The sequence below is a fragment of the Centruroides sculpturatus genome, unplaced genomic scaffold, assembly GCF_000671375.1.
Source record: "Centruroides sculpturatus isolate CEXI.00-Female unplaced genomic scaffold, Cexi_2.0 scaffold27, whole genome shotgun sequence".
In the NCBI taxonomy this organism is placed as follows: domain Eukaryota; kingdom Metazoa; phylum Arthropoda; class Arachnida; order Scorpiones; family Buthidae; genus Centruroides; species Centruroides sculpturatus.
Genome location: NW_019384318.1, coordinates 1,391,319 through 1,407,521, shown reverse-complemented (window position 1 = coordinate 1,407,521; position 16,203 = coordinate 1,391,319). Strand labels below are relative to the sequence as shown.

At 32.6% G+C, this 16,203-nt stretch overlaps 1 protein-coding gene across 3 annotated transcripts in view; it reads right to left on the bottom strand.

Annotated features, from left to right (window-relative positions):
* Positions 1–16,203, bottom strand: part of LOC111624602 (transcription factor TFIIIB component B'' homolog) — a 90,603-nt gene that overhangs the window by 52,438 nt on the left and 21,962 nt on the right. Inside the window, exon 6 of one of the 3 annotated variants that reach the window (XM_023367521.1) lies at positions 14,121–14,624. The exons of 1 other annotated variant lie outside the window; for it this stretch is intronic. In XM_023367521.1, coding sequence (XP_023223289.1) covers positions 14,288–14,624 — 337 coding nt within the window. In that variant the 3' untranslated portion in view covers positions 14,121–14,287. Of the gene's footprint in view, positions 1–14,120; positions 14,625–16,203 lie in introns of those variants that run through there. One more of the 3 variants, XM_023367512.1, reaches the window with a different exon arrangement.

Sequence of the window (16,203 nt, the reverse complement as noted above, 5' to 3'; positions counted from 1 at the left end):
CAGGGCTTCTTAAACTTTTTTTATTCACGACCCCATTTATGATTGTGATTTTTTTCACGACCCAAAAAAATATAAAATAAAGATATACAGTATACAAATTTGCAAAAACAATAATGGTATACTACCTCTTGTGTTACAATGGAGCAGAGAGAACTGAAAACACTGAAAAGCGACAATACTACACTAGTTCACACTACAATCAGTGTTGCTGAATCGTTGTCTCGCTGCACCAGAAGTGACACAAAGCGCAACTCACGAAACCTATGACACAAAGCGTGCCATTTTCAAACTCTCACAAATTATTTTCAATATTTTGCATTAAAATCTCGTGACCCCAAGATTTCGCTAAGCGACCCATAGTTTAAGAAGCCCTGCACTAGAACAGTGGGAGCGATCGTTTTGACCATTGTGCCTTGTTTCTTTTCTGATGTCTCAAGAAAATTTTTAGTTTTGCCATTTTCTTTTTGTATCTTAAATATTATGGAAAAATTAACTGATAACAGAAAAACAGATAACATTCCCTATAATTAACCTATAGTTATATTATATTATCAGCTTTTCATGAAAGTTGACACAAACTTCCTTGTCAAATGGGGAGAGGTTCAATAGTTTATGAACACTCACTATCCAAACACAGCTGAAGCCAACAGGATCAATGATCTCTACAATGACACCCTTGCCCGTCATTTCCGAAAGGTGTTGAAGAAGAGAGAGAAACAGACCACCTTGGATATGTTTTTCAAGAAGCCAGGTTCCAAAAAACAAAGGATGGAACAAGAGGAGTTGACCCTGCAAGCTCTGGTAGCCTCTCCTGAATCTGACTCCGATTAAAAAACAATAAAAAGGGACCTGCTGCAATGTGTAAGTCTGTATCTGTATGAATGTGTGAAGAAAGTGTTTCTCTGTGTCCTCCTCACATGTGACTACCTGGCATAATTGGTGACTACTCCATTTTCATTTTTTTTAAAGTACAGTATGGTTATTTTATGCTGCGGAACGAATTATATGTTTTAACATGTAATTCTTATAAATTATATGTTCTATGGGAAAATGTGTTTCGTATAACGGACTTTTCACTTAACAGACGTGCACATGGAGCGGATTAAGTACGTTATACGAGGCACCACTGTATTTTAAAAATGTACAGTCCATTATTTCTATAATTATTGAATTTATATAATATTTATTGCATAATAAAGCTTTAGTTTCATTTTTGTATATATACATACACATGTTATCCATCCCACAGCATAAGTTGATTGCATGACTGCTCTTAGACCAGGCCAGGGCGCATAGGTGATCTTGTTGGCCTTGGCACACTTAATTGTGACATCACACCTAATATGGATAAAGACCTCACCTAAACTGAAGATGAAACACCTGCAAGCAAGCGAGACAATTTCAAAATGAATTTGATTGATTAAAGGATTTTCTGGCATTTTTGGTGTGATGGTTAGGCAGTTTAAATTGTGAGTAATCTAGTTCTGATTTACTTTCAATTCTCATGGAGAATTAATTCTAAGTTTCCCGAAATTGGGTACGTTTTGTGATCATTTCTTTTGTTTTTGATTTGAACTAATTATAATTCTTTAACTTTTCTGTTATTGTTGCTAACATATTTTGATTTTTTTTTTTATTAATATCTTGCATATAGTTCATTTATGACATTTTCAATAGGTTTTTTTTTGTTTCTTTGATATATGGTCAATTATTTTTGTTACATTAAACATGCTTTGAACCAATTTGTTCGTGTTGTTCTTGCCCGTTTCCAAAGTCTGGGACAGGCAACCAGACTGACTGACCTTCTCGTTTTGTTATATGTAACGCTGTATTAGGTTTGTTTCTGAGCTATTACATGATGCATTAAAAAACTTGGACCAACAGGTTTGGGCATCAAATTTTTGATTTAGGAAGTTAATGACATCAAAACATTTTCTAACTGGGAAATTTTTTTCCTGTCCAGAAATTTTACAAGTAAGGCCTTGGGCCTTTTTCAGTTGGTTTCTTGAAATTTAGTTGTGTTTGCAAACACTAGCTAACACATCTAACCAGTTAAAATGGTAGAAAATAAGCTATACTGAATTTGTTGTCGTATAACAATAATAATATTACCCAGCATGTTTCAACAATGTTTGACACACACTGCTTGTGTGCCTGTCTTCTTGTATTGTTGAACCACTGACAACAGAAATGGTGGAGGAAGAAGCCATTCTGATCTACCCACTAACAAACATATCCTCACAGTTCTAGTTTCAACCACATCTACTATTACTCAGCTGCCTTTAGTGGTTATCAGTGTTACTATTCTCTCTTGTAAATTTAAGTTATAACATGTGAATCATGTAAGTTCAGAACAATACTATGGACATCTTAAATTTTAAATAAATTCATTGGAATCATCATGGACACTAAATATTTTAAATTTCATCCAAATCAGTTCATTGGTCTTGGAGATATTAAGGGTTATAGTTGGTACTTTAACATTACCATGTTGCTGAGTTCTACTATAGATTATGGTAGCACTATATGATGAAATATAACATGCATTATATAACTAAAAAGTGATTTTTAAATTTTTAACAGACAAATTATGGCACCTTTTGGATAAGCACTTCATTAAAGTTTGGCCCTGGTGCCAAATGCTCCAGCTACATATATAGGTATAAGTATAGTCTCTTTTGTAGAGGCAAGTGCAGTTTGTCTGTCCACGACCATCATATACATGGATTGCTTTCTGGCTCTGCCTCAATTCTATTGCAATAAAAGAAAGTAGCATTATGTCCTAGTACAACTAATGAGTTTATTATGAATCAGCTTTCAAATTATCCCCATGTATATTTCATCAATGAATTCACATTAAAAATTTTAAGCCGTATTTATACCTCGACAAATGTTTGAATTTATTTAGACTTGTTGTAGGCTCTAATTTTTGCATTACAAAATGTTTTTAATTTTTATGTTGTTGTATAAACAATACAATAACATAAAAATTAAAAACATTTTGGCAACAATATATGATCCTTTATTACTTAAATACATCACTTAATCATTTTGAGTTGTGATTGAGTATCAACTTTTTACACCAAATATGATATTGACAAAAAAATAATTGCATTCTAATTTTTCATTAAACAGATATCAATGTGCTTTAAATAACTCTTTTTATACTATTTATCATAATCTACATCAGTTGTACTGTATAAAATTACTGAATTATTATTAAGTCAATTTACTACCTTTATCAAGACTCTTATCTTTTTTTCGTTTTTTAACTTTAGTCTTTGGGTTCAAATCTTTTGAACATTTTCTTTTAGATTTTTCTTCTTCGCTACTGTAGTTTGAACCATCATCATCATCTTCATCAAATCCAGTTAAATCAAATTGCTGAGGATCTTCTAAAATAGTAAAAACTTACGTTAAATATATTGATTTATTTTAAGATTATTAAATAGTTTAAAACAAAATACATGATGTGAAATATATTTGAATGATAACTATAGAATTTTAAGCAATTATTTATTGATATTAAACTTTCTTTTCTGATACTTGGACAATTCTGCATATCAGTTAATTTCATTTAACAATTTTTGTTATTCTCTGAATTTATGTGAAACCAACGAGCTAGAATAAACTGCATAGATACATCAATTTTCTTCCAACATGGCTGTAGCAATACCACGTTGAAAGAAAATTGAATACACACCCACCATTTTTCTTTTATTCAAGTGTTATACTGTTTGTGTTGTGTAAAAGTGTACAAAGGAAGAATTTTAACTAAAATGGTGCAAATCAAAATGGCCCTACTTACATTTTTTTAATTTTAAAAGTAAATAATTAGACATTTCTTTCTTTAACCCTTTATTTAAATGTGTCTAAACAATACAAAATGTTTTGAGGCAATAGGTTAAATGCATTTCTAAACATTCTTAATTTCACTTTCCTGGCTGTTACGTATACATTATGAGAGAAAGAATGGAATAATATCAAATTTGACTCTAAGAGTTTTTTGCAAATCTCCAGTTTTGAAACCTCCTGAACCCAACAAAGTTGAAAAAGGAAAAATATTCCGTGCTTGTGTGTGTTGGCATGTATAAGAAATTAAATTTGGCATGATAGCTTTCGTATAAGAAGCATTGATACTATTAAATTTTAGTGGTTAAAGGTTAAACAGATAGGGAGATAGAGGGATATCATGTGTCATATCTCAAGAGAGGTCGAAGTTAATAAAGATGTTATTTGTTATTAACATTTATAATTTTTTTTTTATAAAACTCATCACTATCCTCAAAATTAAGCTCTTTTCCATTTTATAATAATTAAAAATATGATATTTTAAAACAGATGTTGCCACCAAAATTTTAAATGTTGCCAGGAAAGTTAAGCAACTTGTTGCTGGATTTTTTTTCTTAGAGCTTCTTTCTGGTGTTTTAGTAAAAGATTTTGTGTTCACAGCATTACTAGTTTTATATTGTTTAAGCAAATTTGCAAATAATGAATTTCTTGCAAAACTCTGCAAATTTTAATTTTTTTTCCAGTTTAAATAATATGATTAACTATTTTGCTTGAAATGCTAAATGACAATAAAAACTGTTGCATATTTAGTATTCTGCAATTAACTTCCACCCTTATTGGTTAGTGTCCAATTTCTGAAACTAATCTCCAATATGTGATATCAAACAACAATAGCAAGGTTGCAGCCAGTTTTCATCTCTAAAACGTGAATGCCAATTGCCGCTTACAAGATAGCAGTGCTCGACATTCACATTCACATTCACATTTTAGAGATGAAANTATTTAAACGAGACTTAATTTTCTAATTATGAGTGGTTGTTTGTTTTGTGAGCAATAAAATAATTTAAAAATAATTTTTAAGGATACAATAGCGACGATTATTATTTAAAAAATAAAAAAATTTGTTAGGCTAAACATCGATGAAAATTCAACGCGAAGTTGGTTAATAGCGATATACTAATAAACTAATTACATGGGATATACTTATATCCTAATATACTATACTAATAATGTATTTTTTCCTTCTTTTCGGTTATCCGACCAACCTGAGTCCCCAATTGAGTCGGATACTCGATGCTCTACTGTATATATACACATACATGTATAATAAATTATTGGCCCATGTATATTGCAATATCTCGACCATCGCATATTTAATCGGTCCGCATCGCACGTACTATATTAGTACAGTAGAGCCTCGATTATCCGACCCAATTGGGGACTGGGGTTGGTCGGATAATTGAAAAGTCGGATAACCGAAAAGTATGAAAAAATCCATTACAGTAGAGCCTCGATTATCCGACCCAATTGGGGACTGGGGTTGGTCGGATAATTGAAAAGTCGGATAACCAAAAAGTATGAAAAAATCCATTATTAGAGTAGTACTGTATATTATTATATCCCATGTAATTAGTATATTAGTATATCGCTATTAACCTACTTCGCGTTGAATTTTCATCGATGTTAAGCCTAACAAAAATTTTTTAAAATAATAATCGTGGCTGTTATATGGTTAAAAATTAGAAAATTAAGCCTCGGTTAAATACTGCCTCCCTTTCATGGTCGAATGAGTGTTGCCAGCTAAAACACGTAAAAATAATATTAAAGTAGCCAAGACATAGCCAAATATCGTAACGCCACATCACTAGCGGACATTTGAAATTTGCCGACTAGGACGGTCGGTTAACCGAGGTGTCGGATAATCGAGGCTCTACTGTATTATGATTTCTCACATAGAAAATTTTTAAAAAATGTCTTAAAATATGACTCGAGTGCTTCCCGGGTAACACGTTATGGGAAAAAATAATTACTACTTGCCTTTCAGTTTTCCTTTTTTTTTTTTAATAATTGTTCTGACCTTTAAATTTCAAAATAACAAAGGTTTCAATACAATAATTAATTATAGTTTTTACGAAACGGCGTCTAAGGCTTTGCGCAACGAGCCGACACCACCGCATTATCCATTAGTAGATATCAAAGAGATTGCAGATGTAGTCGCAGTTTAATTTATGGGTGTAAAATTGATCGGAGAGAGTGCCCGCTTCCCAAAACTTTTGACATATTAATCAGCGGAGGTTCGAGTTGTGTGTGACTGCCACGTAATTGTTTTTGCCGTTCGCTAATAATCACATCAAAGTCGTTTATGGCCAGATTGGCAATGTGGTGTTGCTCGGCAATCCGACAAAAGCATTGACATTAAGAATTAAAAATTATCCGGGATTAGGTTGGTTTATTTGATTTTGTACTATATAACTGGACTGCTGTATGTTACTATGTATATAATTCGTCTCTGTAATCCAAAAATTTCTGGTAGACGGACTCACAGCAAAACTTTTAGTTAGGAAGTCACTTTTATTCTTTAAAAAATGACATATACATTTCAGGTTGGTATATACATCCAACCCCTCCTCAGTGCTAATTTTTCAAAAAACAATAAAAAGTTATAATAATCAGTACATGACATCACATACATTACAAAATATTTCTACATACTTACTCTTAAAAATAAAATTTGTGTGTGGGCTACCAATACATCTAAACACCAACAATTGTTTCTCATCACNAACTGGTTTACAAAATTTTGTTCTGGCAATTTCAATATTGAAGATGCACCACGTTCTGGATGGCCAGTTGAAGCCAATGAAAACAAAATAAAGGTACAGATTGAAGCAAACTGCCAAATAACAATGCGTGAAATCACTAAGAGATTAAATTTGTCAAACTGAACTGTTTATGATTACTTGAAACAAATTGGTTTCGTTTCATTTGATATATGGGTTCCACATGTTCTTAAAGAGATGCTCTCTTTGGTAGGATTTTAAGGAAATTTCTTTTTTTGGAGCTTTTACCAGACAATTTAACAACTGATTCGAAAGTGTACTGCCATCGAGTAAATAAATCAAGTAATATCATCAAACAGAAAAGGAAGCCAGAATTGATCAACAAAACAGGTGTAGTGTTTTACCACGATAATGTCAAATTTCACACAAGTTTGGTAACTCGTCAGAAACTGTTCTATGGTTGTGGTATCACACCAACCATATTTGCCACATTGAGCACACTCAGATTATTATTTGTTCCAGTCTATACAAATTTTTTTAACAGTAAGACATTTACTTGAAATGACAATGTCAAAAATCACTTGGATCAGTTTTTTGTAAGCAATGATCAAAACTTTTATGAATGTGAAATCACACTATTACCAGAAACGATGACAACAAATATTTGACCAAAATGGTTGATAATATTTATTTATTATAAAAATATTGTTTTTTTTTCACAGAAAAAAACGAACTTATTTTCTGAACAACCCAATAGTTTAAGATAATTACTGTTCATATAACTAATAATCCAGGATGCAACTACAGTGGGTGATCGGTTAATGAACTAATCCGTTCCAAGACCATGTTCACAACCCAAATTGTTTGTTAACCGATTATCAATTTATCGTAGACTAGCTTTTGCCCGCGGCTTTGCTCGCGTTAAGAAGTATTATTATTAATTAGGTATAGTTTTTGCGGCTTTACTTTTGTTTAGCGTGTGTAAAAAATTAGGGCCTACAAAACTTCTTTGTACACAATATTCTTAACTAATCTGTCATTAGGCGCTAAAACTATCAAGCTATTGGGTGAACTTACTCGTGAGCAAGCAACATAAAATTGTCCATGAGAGAACATTCTTCAACTTCTCCATTAACGTTCAGATTTTCTTTAGCCATTTTAAAAAAGTCTAACCGACAAAACCTATACTTAAACCAAACGAAAACAAAACAAATGCCAAATACAAAGCAGAGTCTATAACCAAAACTACTAAACCGAAACAAAGCAAATGCAATCCAAAATATGCCAAGAAAAGAACAGCCAAAATCGTCAAATATAATCCGCTAGAAATATTTAGGTATAGTATGTACTATTAGATACGGCGGCCACTCATCATCGGGTATATGTAACTCAGTGAAAACACAACGATAGCGCGTTTTAAAATACTACTAACGCCATCTATTGTCAACATTTAGAACTAAAAATTATTTTGTTCGTCTTAATTTATTCGTTCCATTAGGTACTGATAGGTTCAAACTAATACATTTACATCCTCCATCATCCCTTATTTTATCCCCATGGGGGTTGAATTTATCAAAATCCTATTTAAGCGGACGTCTTCATCATAGTAGCTCCAATCTTTAATTTCAGTTCAATCAGTCGAAAATCTAAGAAGATTTATACAAACTTTCATCCCCTATTTTATCCCCTTAGGGGTGGAATTTATCAAAATCCTTTCTTAGGGGATGCCTACGTCATAGTAGCTTTATGCATGCAAAGTCTCAGCCCGATCGGTTTAAAATTGACAAAGTTTCATACAAACTTTCATCCCCTATTTTATCCCCTTGGGGGTAGAATTGATCAAAATCCTTTCTTAGCGGATGCCTATGTCATAACATCTACCTGCATGCCAAATTTCAGCCCGATCCGTCCAGTGGTTTGGGCTGTGCGTTGATAGATCACTATGTCAGTCAGTCACCTTTGAGTTATATATATTTAGATTTTTATGGGAATTTGATTAATTCATTCTGGAGACCCCAAAATATAAGACAACAAATAATTTATTTATATGTAATAATAAATAACTAAATATAGTAACTACATCATGAACACCTTACATTTTTATCAGTCATGTTTTCTTCCATTTGTGGGGCATTAAAGAATGTCTAATGTCAATTGCTTTTTTTCTCTTCTTCGGGATTTTTTGGAAGTAATTAACAGCATTATCGTTGTAGAGATCACCAAGCTTATTAACCTCAACCTGGTTTGGATGCCATTCTAAGATTGTTGTTCTGACATTCTTCCACTTCTTCAAAAGATTTTTATTAGCAGATGTCAGTATTTGTCTTCATTTCAGGAGAAAACACATCTTGCTGAGTTTCTTGGTGTTCTTCACTCAAGAGTTCTTGGAATTCTTCTGTCATCAGATCGGTTTCAGGTTCCATTATGAGCTCTTCAATGTCATCTTCATTCACTTCCAATTTGAGATCTCTAGCAGTTATCACAATTTCATCCATAATTTCAGAGACATCAGCTCTGCCTCCCTGAATGTAGGAGGGACACAGCTTTTTCCAGGCAGAATTCAACTGTCATTGAATGACTTTATACCATGCCTTTTGAATGAGCCGGATAATTTCAAGAATATCAAATTTTTCTTCCCAAAATGTTTTTAATGTCATCGTTGAGGAGAACTGGCATGCTTCAAAACACCAACAAAAAGTGTGCAAATGTACAATTTGTTGAAACCCACAATAATTTCCTGATCCATTGGCTGAACAACAGAGTGGTATTTGCCAGCAGAAACTGAACTGTCAGCCAGGGAAAGTCTTCCAGCAAATTATCTTCAAGGTCTTTTGGATGTCCTAGTGCATTGTCCAATAATAATAGTGCTTTAAATGGCTATTCATTGGTCTGGAGATAATTATTGATGCTTGGAGTACAAACTTCAAACAGCCAGCTTGACCCATGCCATTTTATTTGATTTCCACATCACTGGTTCCCAATTTGTTTGCAGTCCAAACTGTTCATTAACTGATCACTCACTGTATTTGAAAATGCCTGTACAGGTTAATTATACCTTATCTGAAATGTTTAGGATGAAAGTGTTTCATATTTTTGAATACATATAGTGAAGCTGAAGAGAATTATCATCTGAATCTTTTTGACATTTTTAATATCATAATACATACAACCTGAAAATAAGCAGTTGCAAACAACTTGCACTGACAATGCCTGACAGTTTACTAAATCATGACAGTGTGACATAGTACAGTAATACCCCGAACTTACGCGATAGGTGTGACCGAGCGATAACTGTGTAAGTCGAATTCATGCAAGTCGGGGTATAATTTCACAATTTGTGTACCGTCCAAGTCGGTTGTATATAAGCTAATAAATGTTCTCGTTAATCTTATCTCGTCTTTTGATTCGTTCACGGTTATAAGAAATCACCACATAGAGTCTCTCAAGTCTCCGTAGATATAACAAACACAAAAATAAATAACACAAAATAAATTGTAGGTATGTGTCGATTCCGCGCGACACGTCCGAACACGTAAGCCAAACAATAGTGTGGGGGAGTGAATAATCAAGAGTTGTGTGCCGCTCAAACAAAAGACGAATCGACAAGATTTGAAAATCGCGTAACTCCAGGTTCGCGTAAGTCGGGGTAGTGTAAGTCGAGGTATTACTGTACTGTAATGCAACTGTGTACACAAACTATATTTTGCAGCACAAACAGTAAGTTGTAGACTTATGCTAAGCTACCAAAAGAAAATTTTGACAACAATGCATCATAATTTAATTTTCTAATGTTGTCAGCATGTACCAAGCTGTAAATAAAATAATCAGTTTATGTAGTAATGGCTGGATGGCAAAATGGCAAGACAGTTAAGATTAGTCTTGTGAAGTCTCAAGACCAGAATGGAGTGTTAGTCTCAAAGTGAAATCTTTAGGAAAGTTTAAAATAATAAAATTATGTATCTCTGCTCCAATGTGTGACATAAAAGTATTCTGGCAACACTATATACATGTTAGTTCTGGAGTGTGCTGAATAAGTGAGAAACAAATATTTTTCTTATTTTTTGTGATTCCCTAACCTTAGCTCTTGTTGACAAAATTTTTTCTCAATGTTTCTTGATTATGTGCTCCTGATGTGCTGGAATGAAATATCATTCCAGTACATCAGAATTATTGAATTTTTAAAGTGTAATAAAGTACTTTTGAATTGAATACCGTTCTACTTGGTCAGTCCTTTCTCATAGAATAGCCTTAATGCTCTATTTCATGACAATATTTTAGGCATGCTTGTAATGTAAATGCAAATGCATTGCAATGCTAAAAACATTCTAAATTTGAAGGTTATTGTATTATTTATAATTCAGTTTTGTTGTCTTAATAATTAACTTTTGTAACTATATTACTTAATGAGTTTCTTGAATTTAGTTTTAGATGTGAATTATCTTGATAGTAATAGAAGTCTTGGTCAATAGACCAGATATATTTACATCACAGACTATCTATCCAAACATCCAATATACATATATATACACACTGAAAAAATTAGTAAATACTGAGAACAAATTGATTAAAAACCTACTACTGTGAGGTAGGAATAAGGACTTATCACACCAGTGATAATAAGCACAAACACTCAAAATATCAATGGGATACATTTAATAAAACGAGAATGGGTGTACATTACAAACTATTAAATTAATAATTGACATGAAATAACCAAAATGCATTTCGGACTATCGGAATAGTCCCTCTTCAGTTGGTATACATATAAAAAAAAAGGTGAGATACTTAGAATTATACAAGACAAAGAAACCGTTATAAAAGTATGATTATTGAGTAATAATTGGGTGTAGAGGAACAGGCTTAAGGTGGCTTCATTATGTTAAATGGTAGCTTGACATGAGGGATACTATTATAAACAGTATTAAAAATTAGTGAGATAATATGATGATTGTTTTACAAAATAAGTTAAATCTACATACCATAACAGTAGTAAGCTGGAGTTTGAAGGTGGTATTGCTACAAGATGTAGAACAGTTATGAGAGAGGTGTGTTACAGGCAACATCTGGGGAACAAGTGGTGACAAACAACTAAATGGCCAACCTTCATTACATCACTTACCAGCCAGATGTTAGTATTAAGACAATAGATTTCATCATTATATATATGAGGGTCTGTGCTCAAATATCAACTGGGATCTAGGCAAATTATTCTATAAATTAAATATAAAGGAAATTGCAATTTCCTTTATAAATACTGAGAACTTGCTGAGGAAATGAAGTGTCTGTGGATAATGGCTAAAAGACAATTAGATGCATTAAATTTTAGACAATGGAAAGATATGGGTATATTCCATTTGTTTTGTAGGGGAATAGGTATAGAGAATACTTAAAAGCAAGAGGTGAAGGAATTGCTATAACATGAGTGTCAGAATGGGCCAATGAAAATTTTATTTATGACAGTTTTGTAATTGGCAGAATAACGAAGTATTTGGTTAAGATAATAATGCTCTAGTTCTCTCAGCTTCAATGTGTAAGGTTTGCCGACGTTGAGAGGGAAAAAGTCTATCTCACGTCAGAATGAGCCTAAGGGAAACCGCGTATGTGGGCGGTGGCGAAGGAGGCAAATGTACAAGTGTTTTACAAGATAAAACCCGTTTATTTGTTCGAATTCATGCTTACATCGATAATGGACAATTCCAAAATCTCCTGGGAACGGCGAAAGTTCGTGATCTCGGTTGCAGTTCGGGCAGACAAGAAGGATATCCGGACGAAGCAGAAGTTTGTTGTTTCGTTGCGGTGTCCTCGGTGAGCGGCGGATGCACAACACAATTTAAAATCACCACTATAGGCTTAATCCGGAGGAGACTCTTCTTTGACCTTGAAGTTCCGATTTTTATAGTTTTTCCCCCACTGTTCGCATTTCGGATTGGTCCCTCGTCCCATTCCTCGCTTCCCGATTGGTCTCTCCTTTGTCTCCAGGTGCAAGACGAAACTTTTCGGGTCGCGGGAAAGGTCCGATTCGAGGTGTCCATCTGATACCTCTTTGTCGACTCTGCTCGATGACTGTTTATAAAATAATAACACCTGCACTCATAACTCAGGCCGTTATTTACCATTTTTGACGTCTAAGAATTTAACGATCATTTTCACCTTTCACCTATCAAAAATTCCTCCATTTTTTTGTTCGAAAAGGTTTATTTCGGCCAACATTTATAGACACGCGAGTCAAAGATCTACCTGTTTATGAGCGCTCGTGTTAGAGTTTGTCTTCCGCTAAGATCTTATCAGATAGTTGACACATACTCGAACCGTTCCGAGTCTCGTTGTTTACATCTCGTGTCGCGCAAGAATTTCACGGTTTACTCGAGTTCGAACCTCGTCTGGGAACCCACAAATGTTTTAGAATGATCAGGTGTAGCAGTGTGATCATAATGCCTGTAAAGTGATTTAAACCTTTTCCCAAAGTTTAAAATAACTTATACAAAGATCATGACCTCACTGCATTAATCACTGTAATTTGTGTTACAGCAATTCCTTCACTTCATTTGCAAAACTTATACACTTATCCCATACAAAACAAATGGAACATACCGACATCTGTTCACTATATAAAATTTAATGCATCTAACTGTACTTATTGTACCAGTAGTTCTTCCCTGCTCAGGCATCATACACTACACAAAAATCTTTTTTTTTTTTTTTTTTTGTGCTGTTGTGAAGTACTAATATTTCATCACACTATGAAAGACTGCCATACTAAACACATGTTTTATATCTTGTATGTGTATGTAACTAACTAGAAAACAAGCTTTTATCATGGCTTGATTCAGATCTAATATAACATTAGACACTCCTTCCAATGCACTTCTGGTCATGGCAGATCTTCCTCCTATTCACATCCAGGCAAAGCTTTTAAATTGGTATTGGCACTTGACTAGTCCCGGTACCTATCCCTGGCAAGATAACAATGCTACGAANTGGAGGATGGAAAGGGTGCTTATTGTACCTGTTGTTCTCTCCTGTACAGGTGTGATACCACACACACTACACAAAACCCTGGGAACATTACAATTGAATAAAAAAATATATATAACACTACAGAAGGCCACTATATTGAATACACGTCACATTGTTAGGAAATTCCTGAATACAGACACTGACACTGACATACTTATTTAATTTTAGTTTTTGATTGCTATGCCTTGACTCTGGTCTGGCACAGTACACAGCCACCGGTGTGAACCAAGTATAACCCACTAAATCAACATAATAATAATAACCTTTCTTTTCATATATTTATGATAATCCAAATAATAATAGTTCACTCCTTTTAACATTGTGCTTATCCAGTAAAAGCTCCAAAATCAAAATTTTTTAAGTTAAATGTATTTTTGACATGCAGTCTCAAAATGTTTGCCAGCAACATAACAAAATACATGTTTATTGTATAATGATGATAATGCATTATGATTGATATTACTTTCCATATAAAGAAAGGCTATTATGATAATCCAAATAATAATAATATTATTTCACTTCTTTAAACATTGTGCTTATCCAGTAAAAGCCCCAAAATCAAACTTTTTTTAAGTTAAATGTATTTTTGACATGCAGTCTCAAAATGTTTGCCTTTTTATCAACATAACAAAATACATGTTTATGATATAATGATAATGCATTATGATTGATATTACTTTCCATATAAAGATAACATATTAAGTACACAAAAAAATTTTTAATAAAATTATGAAGTTATAAATAAAATAATTTATTGTACCTTTATCTGTCCAAAAATGTTTTGGCCTCTGTTTTCTAAAAGAAGAATATGTACATTCGGAGACCTCTTGAACAACTTCTGTTAAAGTGTTTTTATCATTGCTTCTTCGAATCACTAACGAATCTTCATCGATTGTAATTTCTCCATTTGGACCAACCATCACACGTGGACCGGGCACAGATTCTTCTAAAGGCTGTTCAATTTCCTGCTCCTCCAAATTTTCATTACTTGGCATATCCTGAGGATCATCAACTTCTTCTTCTTCTTCTTCCTCTCTACAAATTTAAAAATAAAAATTACTATTAAAACCAATAAAAAGTTATTTTTGTGCAAATGATATACTATTTTTAAGTAAAAATAAATTAGTATTTCATTACATAACTTAAAAACATATAATATTAATTAAATTTAAAATGACCAATCAAGATTTAGTTTCTGTAAAACAGTGTTTTTCAACCTTCTTGAATACGCGACCTCTTTACAAGTTAAAAAATTCTGGAGACCCCACAGGGCCATATTTAAACTATATCAGTGATTTTAAAAACTACGTATTTAATTTTCTTACTTTAAATATCGACCGAAAAACCAATTGTACTGTAAAATAAACAGGCACAGCCTTCTCACTGAAATTCTAGTTTTTTTTATTGTAGTGCAGGACCTACAAACACTTGTCTTTTTCTTTCACCCGCGACCCCCCGTGTAAGGTTCTGCGACCCCCCTGGGGGTCGCGACCCACAGGTTGAAAAACACTGCTGTAAAATATTTCTAATTGTCCTTCTATCTAATAATTTCTGTACTCAAATTCAAAAAATTTCATCTAGTTTATAAAATTTTATAAATCATTAAGCTGAATGATCTTATTAACTAAAAATTAAGATTTTTAGTTAAAATCAGCTAGCAATTTTGAAATAATTTATTTTTTTAGACATGAGTGTATATCAAATATTAATAAGAACAATTGTCTAATCCATAGATAGAGCAAAAAATTTGCATAAATTTTCTACTGTTTATTTTGTTAATGTTTTCAGGCAATAAAAATACTTGGAATGAAGTCATATTTTTGCTTTTTAATAAAACATTCATCCAGGCTCCATAATTCAGAAGCAGCATGATATTGTTTCTGTTTGTGGTTTAGCCATCAAGACAGGTGTTAAATAGTAAAATAAATATTAAAACAATGGGATCGGTTATTATAAACGTTAAAATGATAATTCTAAAAAATTATAAAATTTCATAAGAATAAACAAGTTCTTAAATTCACTCTTTTCTATCCGACTTCGAAAGAATTAAAAACAGAGATGGACTACGATTTGAAACTTATTAATTATCTCTTACTTTATTTTATTTTTTCAAACAAATTTTATTCAAATTATCTCTTACTCTAAAGTAAGAGATAATTTGAATAAAATTTGTTAAATTGCAAACATAATTTATTTATAAATTAAAATGCTGTATACGTGATAAAATCAAACTAGTGCAGTGTCTTGTTTATCACAACAGTCATTTTATTCTCAGCTTAATAGCAAACATATTTCCAATACTATTTCTTTATTATAATTATAAGATTTCATATCTAACTCTATCTATATCTTGTTCCTTCATTTATCATAAATTTAAGAGAGTGTAATAAACAAGATGACTGTCTTGCTTGGAAAAAATACTCTTACAATTGCAGAAAAACATCAAATGACTAAGACATGCTATAATCTTCTACTATCATTGGCTATATTCAGCTGGATGATGTTTGAAAATGGGACCACAACGGACTGATAATATGAATAACTAGTACTACTCATTTACGATTCATTTTGTAATAATATATTATACTAAATTAAATATAAAGAAATAAGGGCT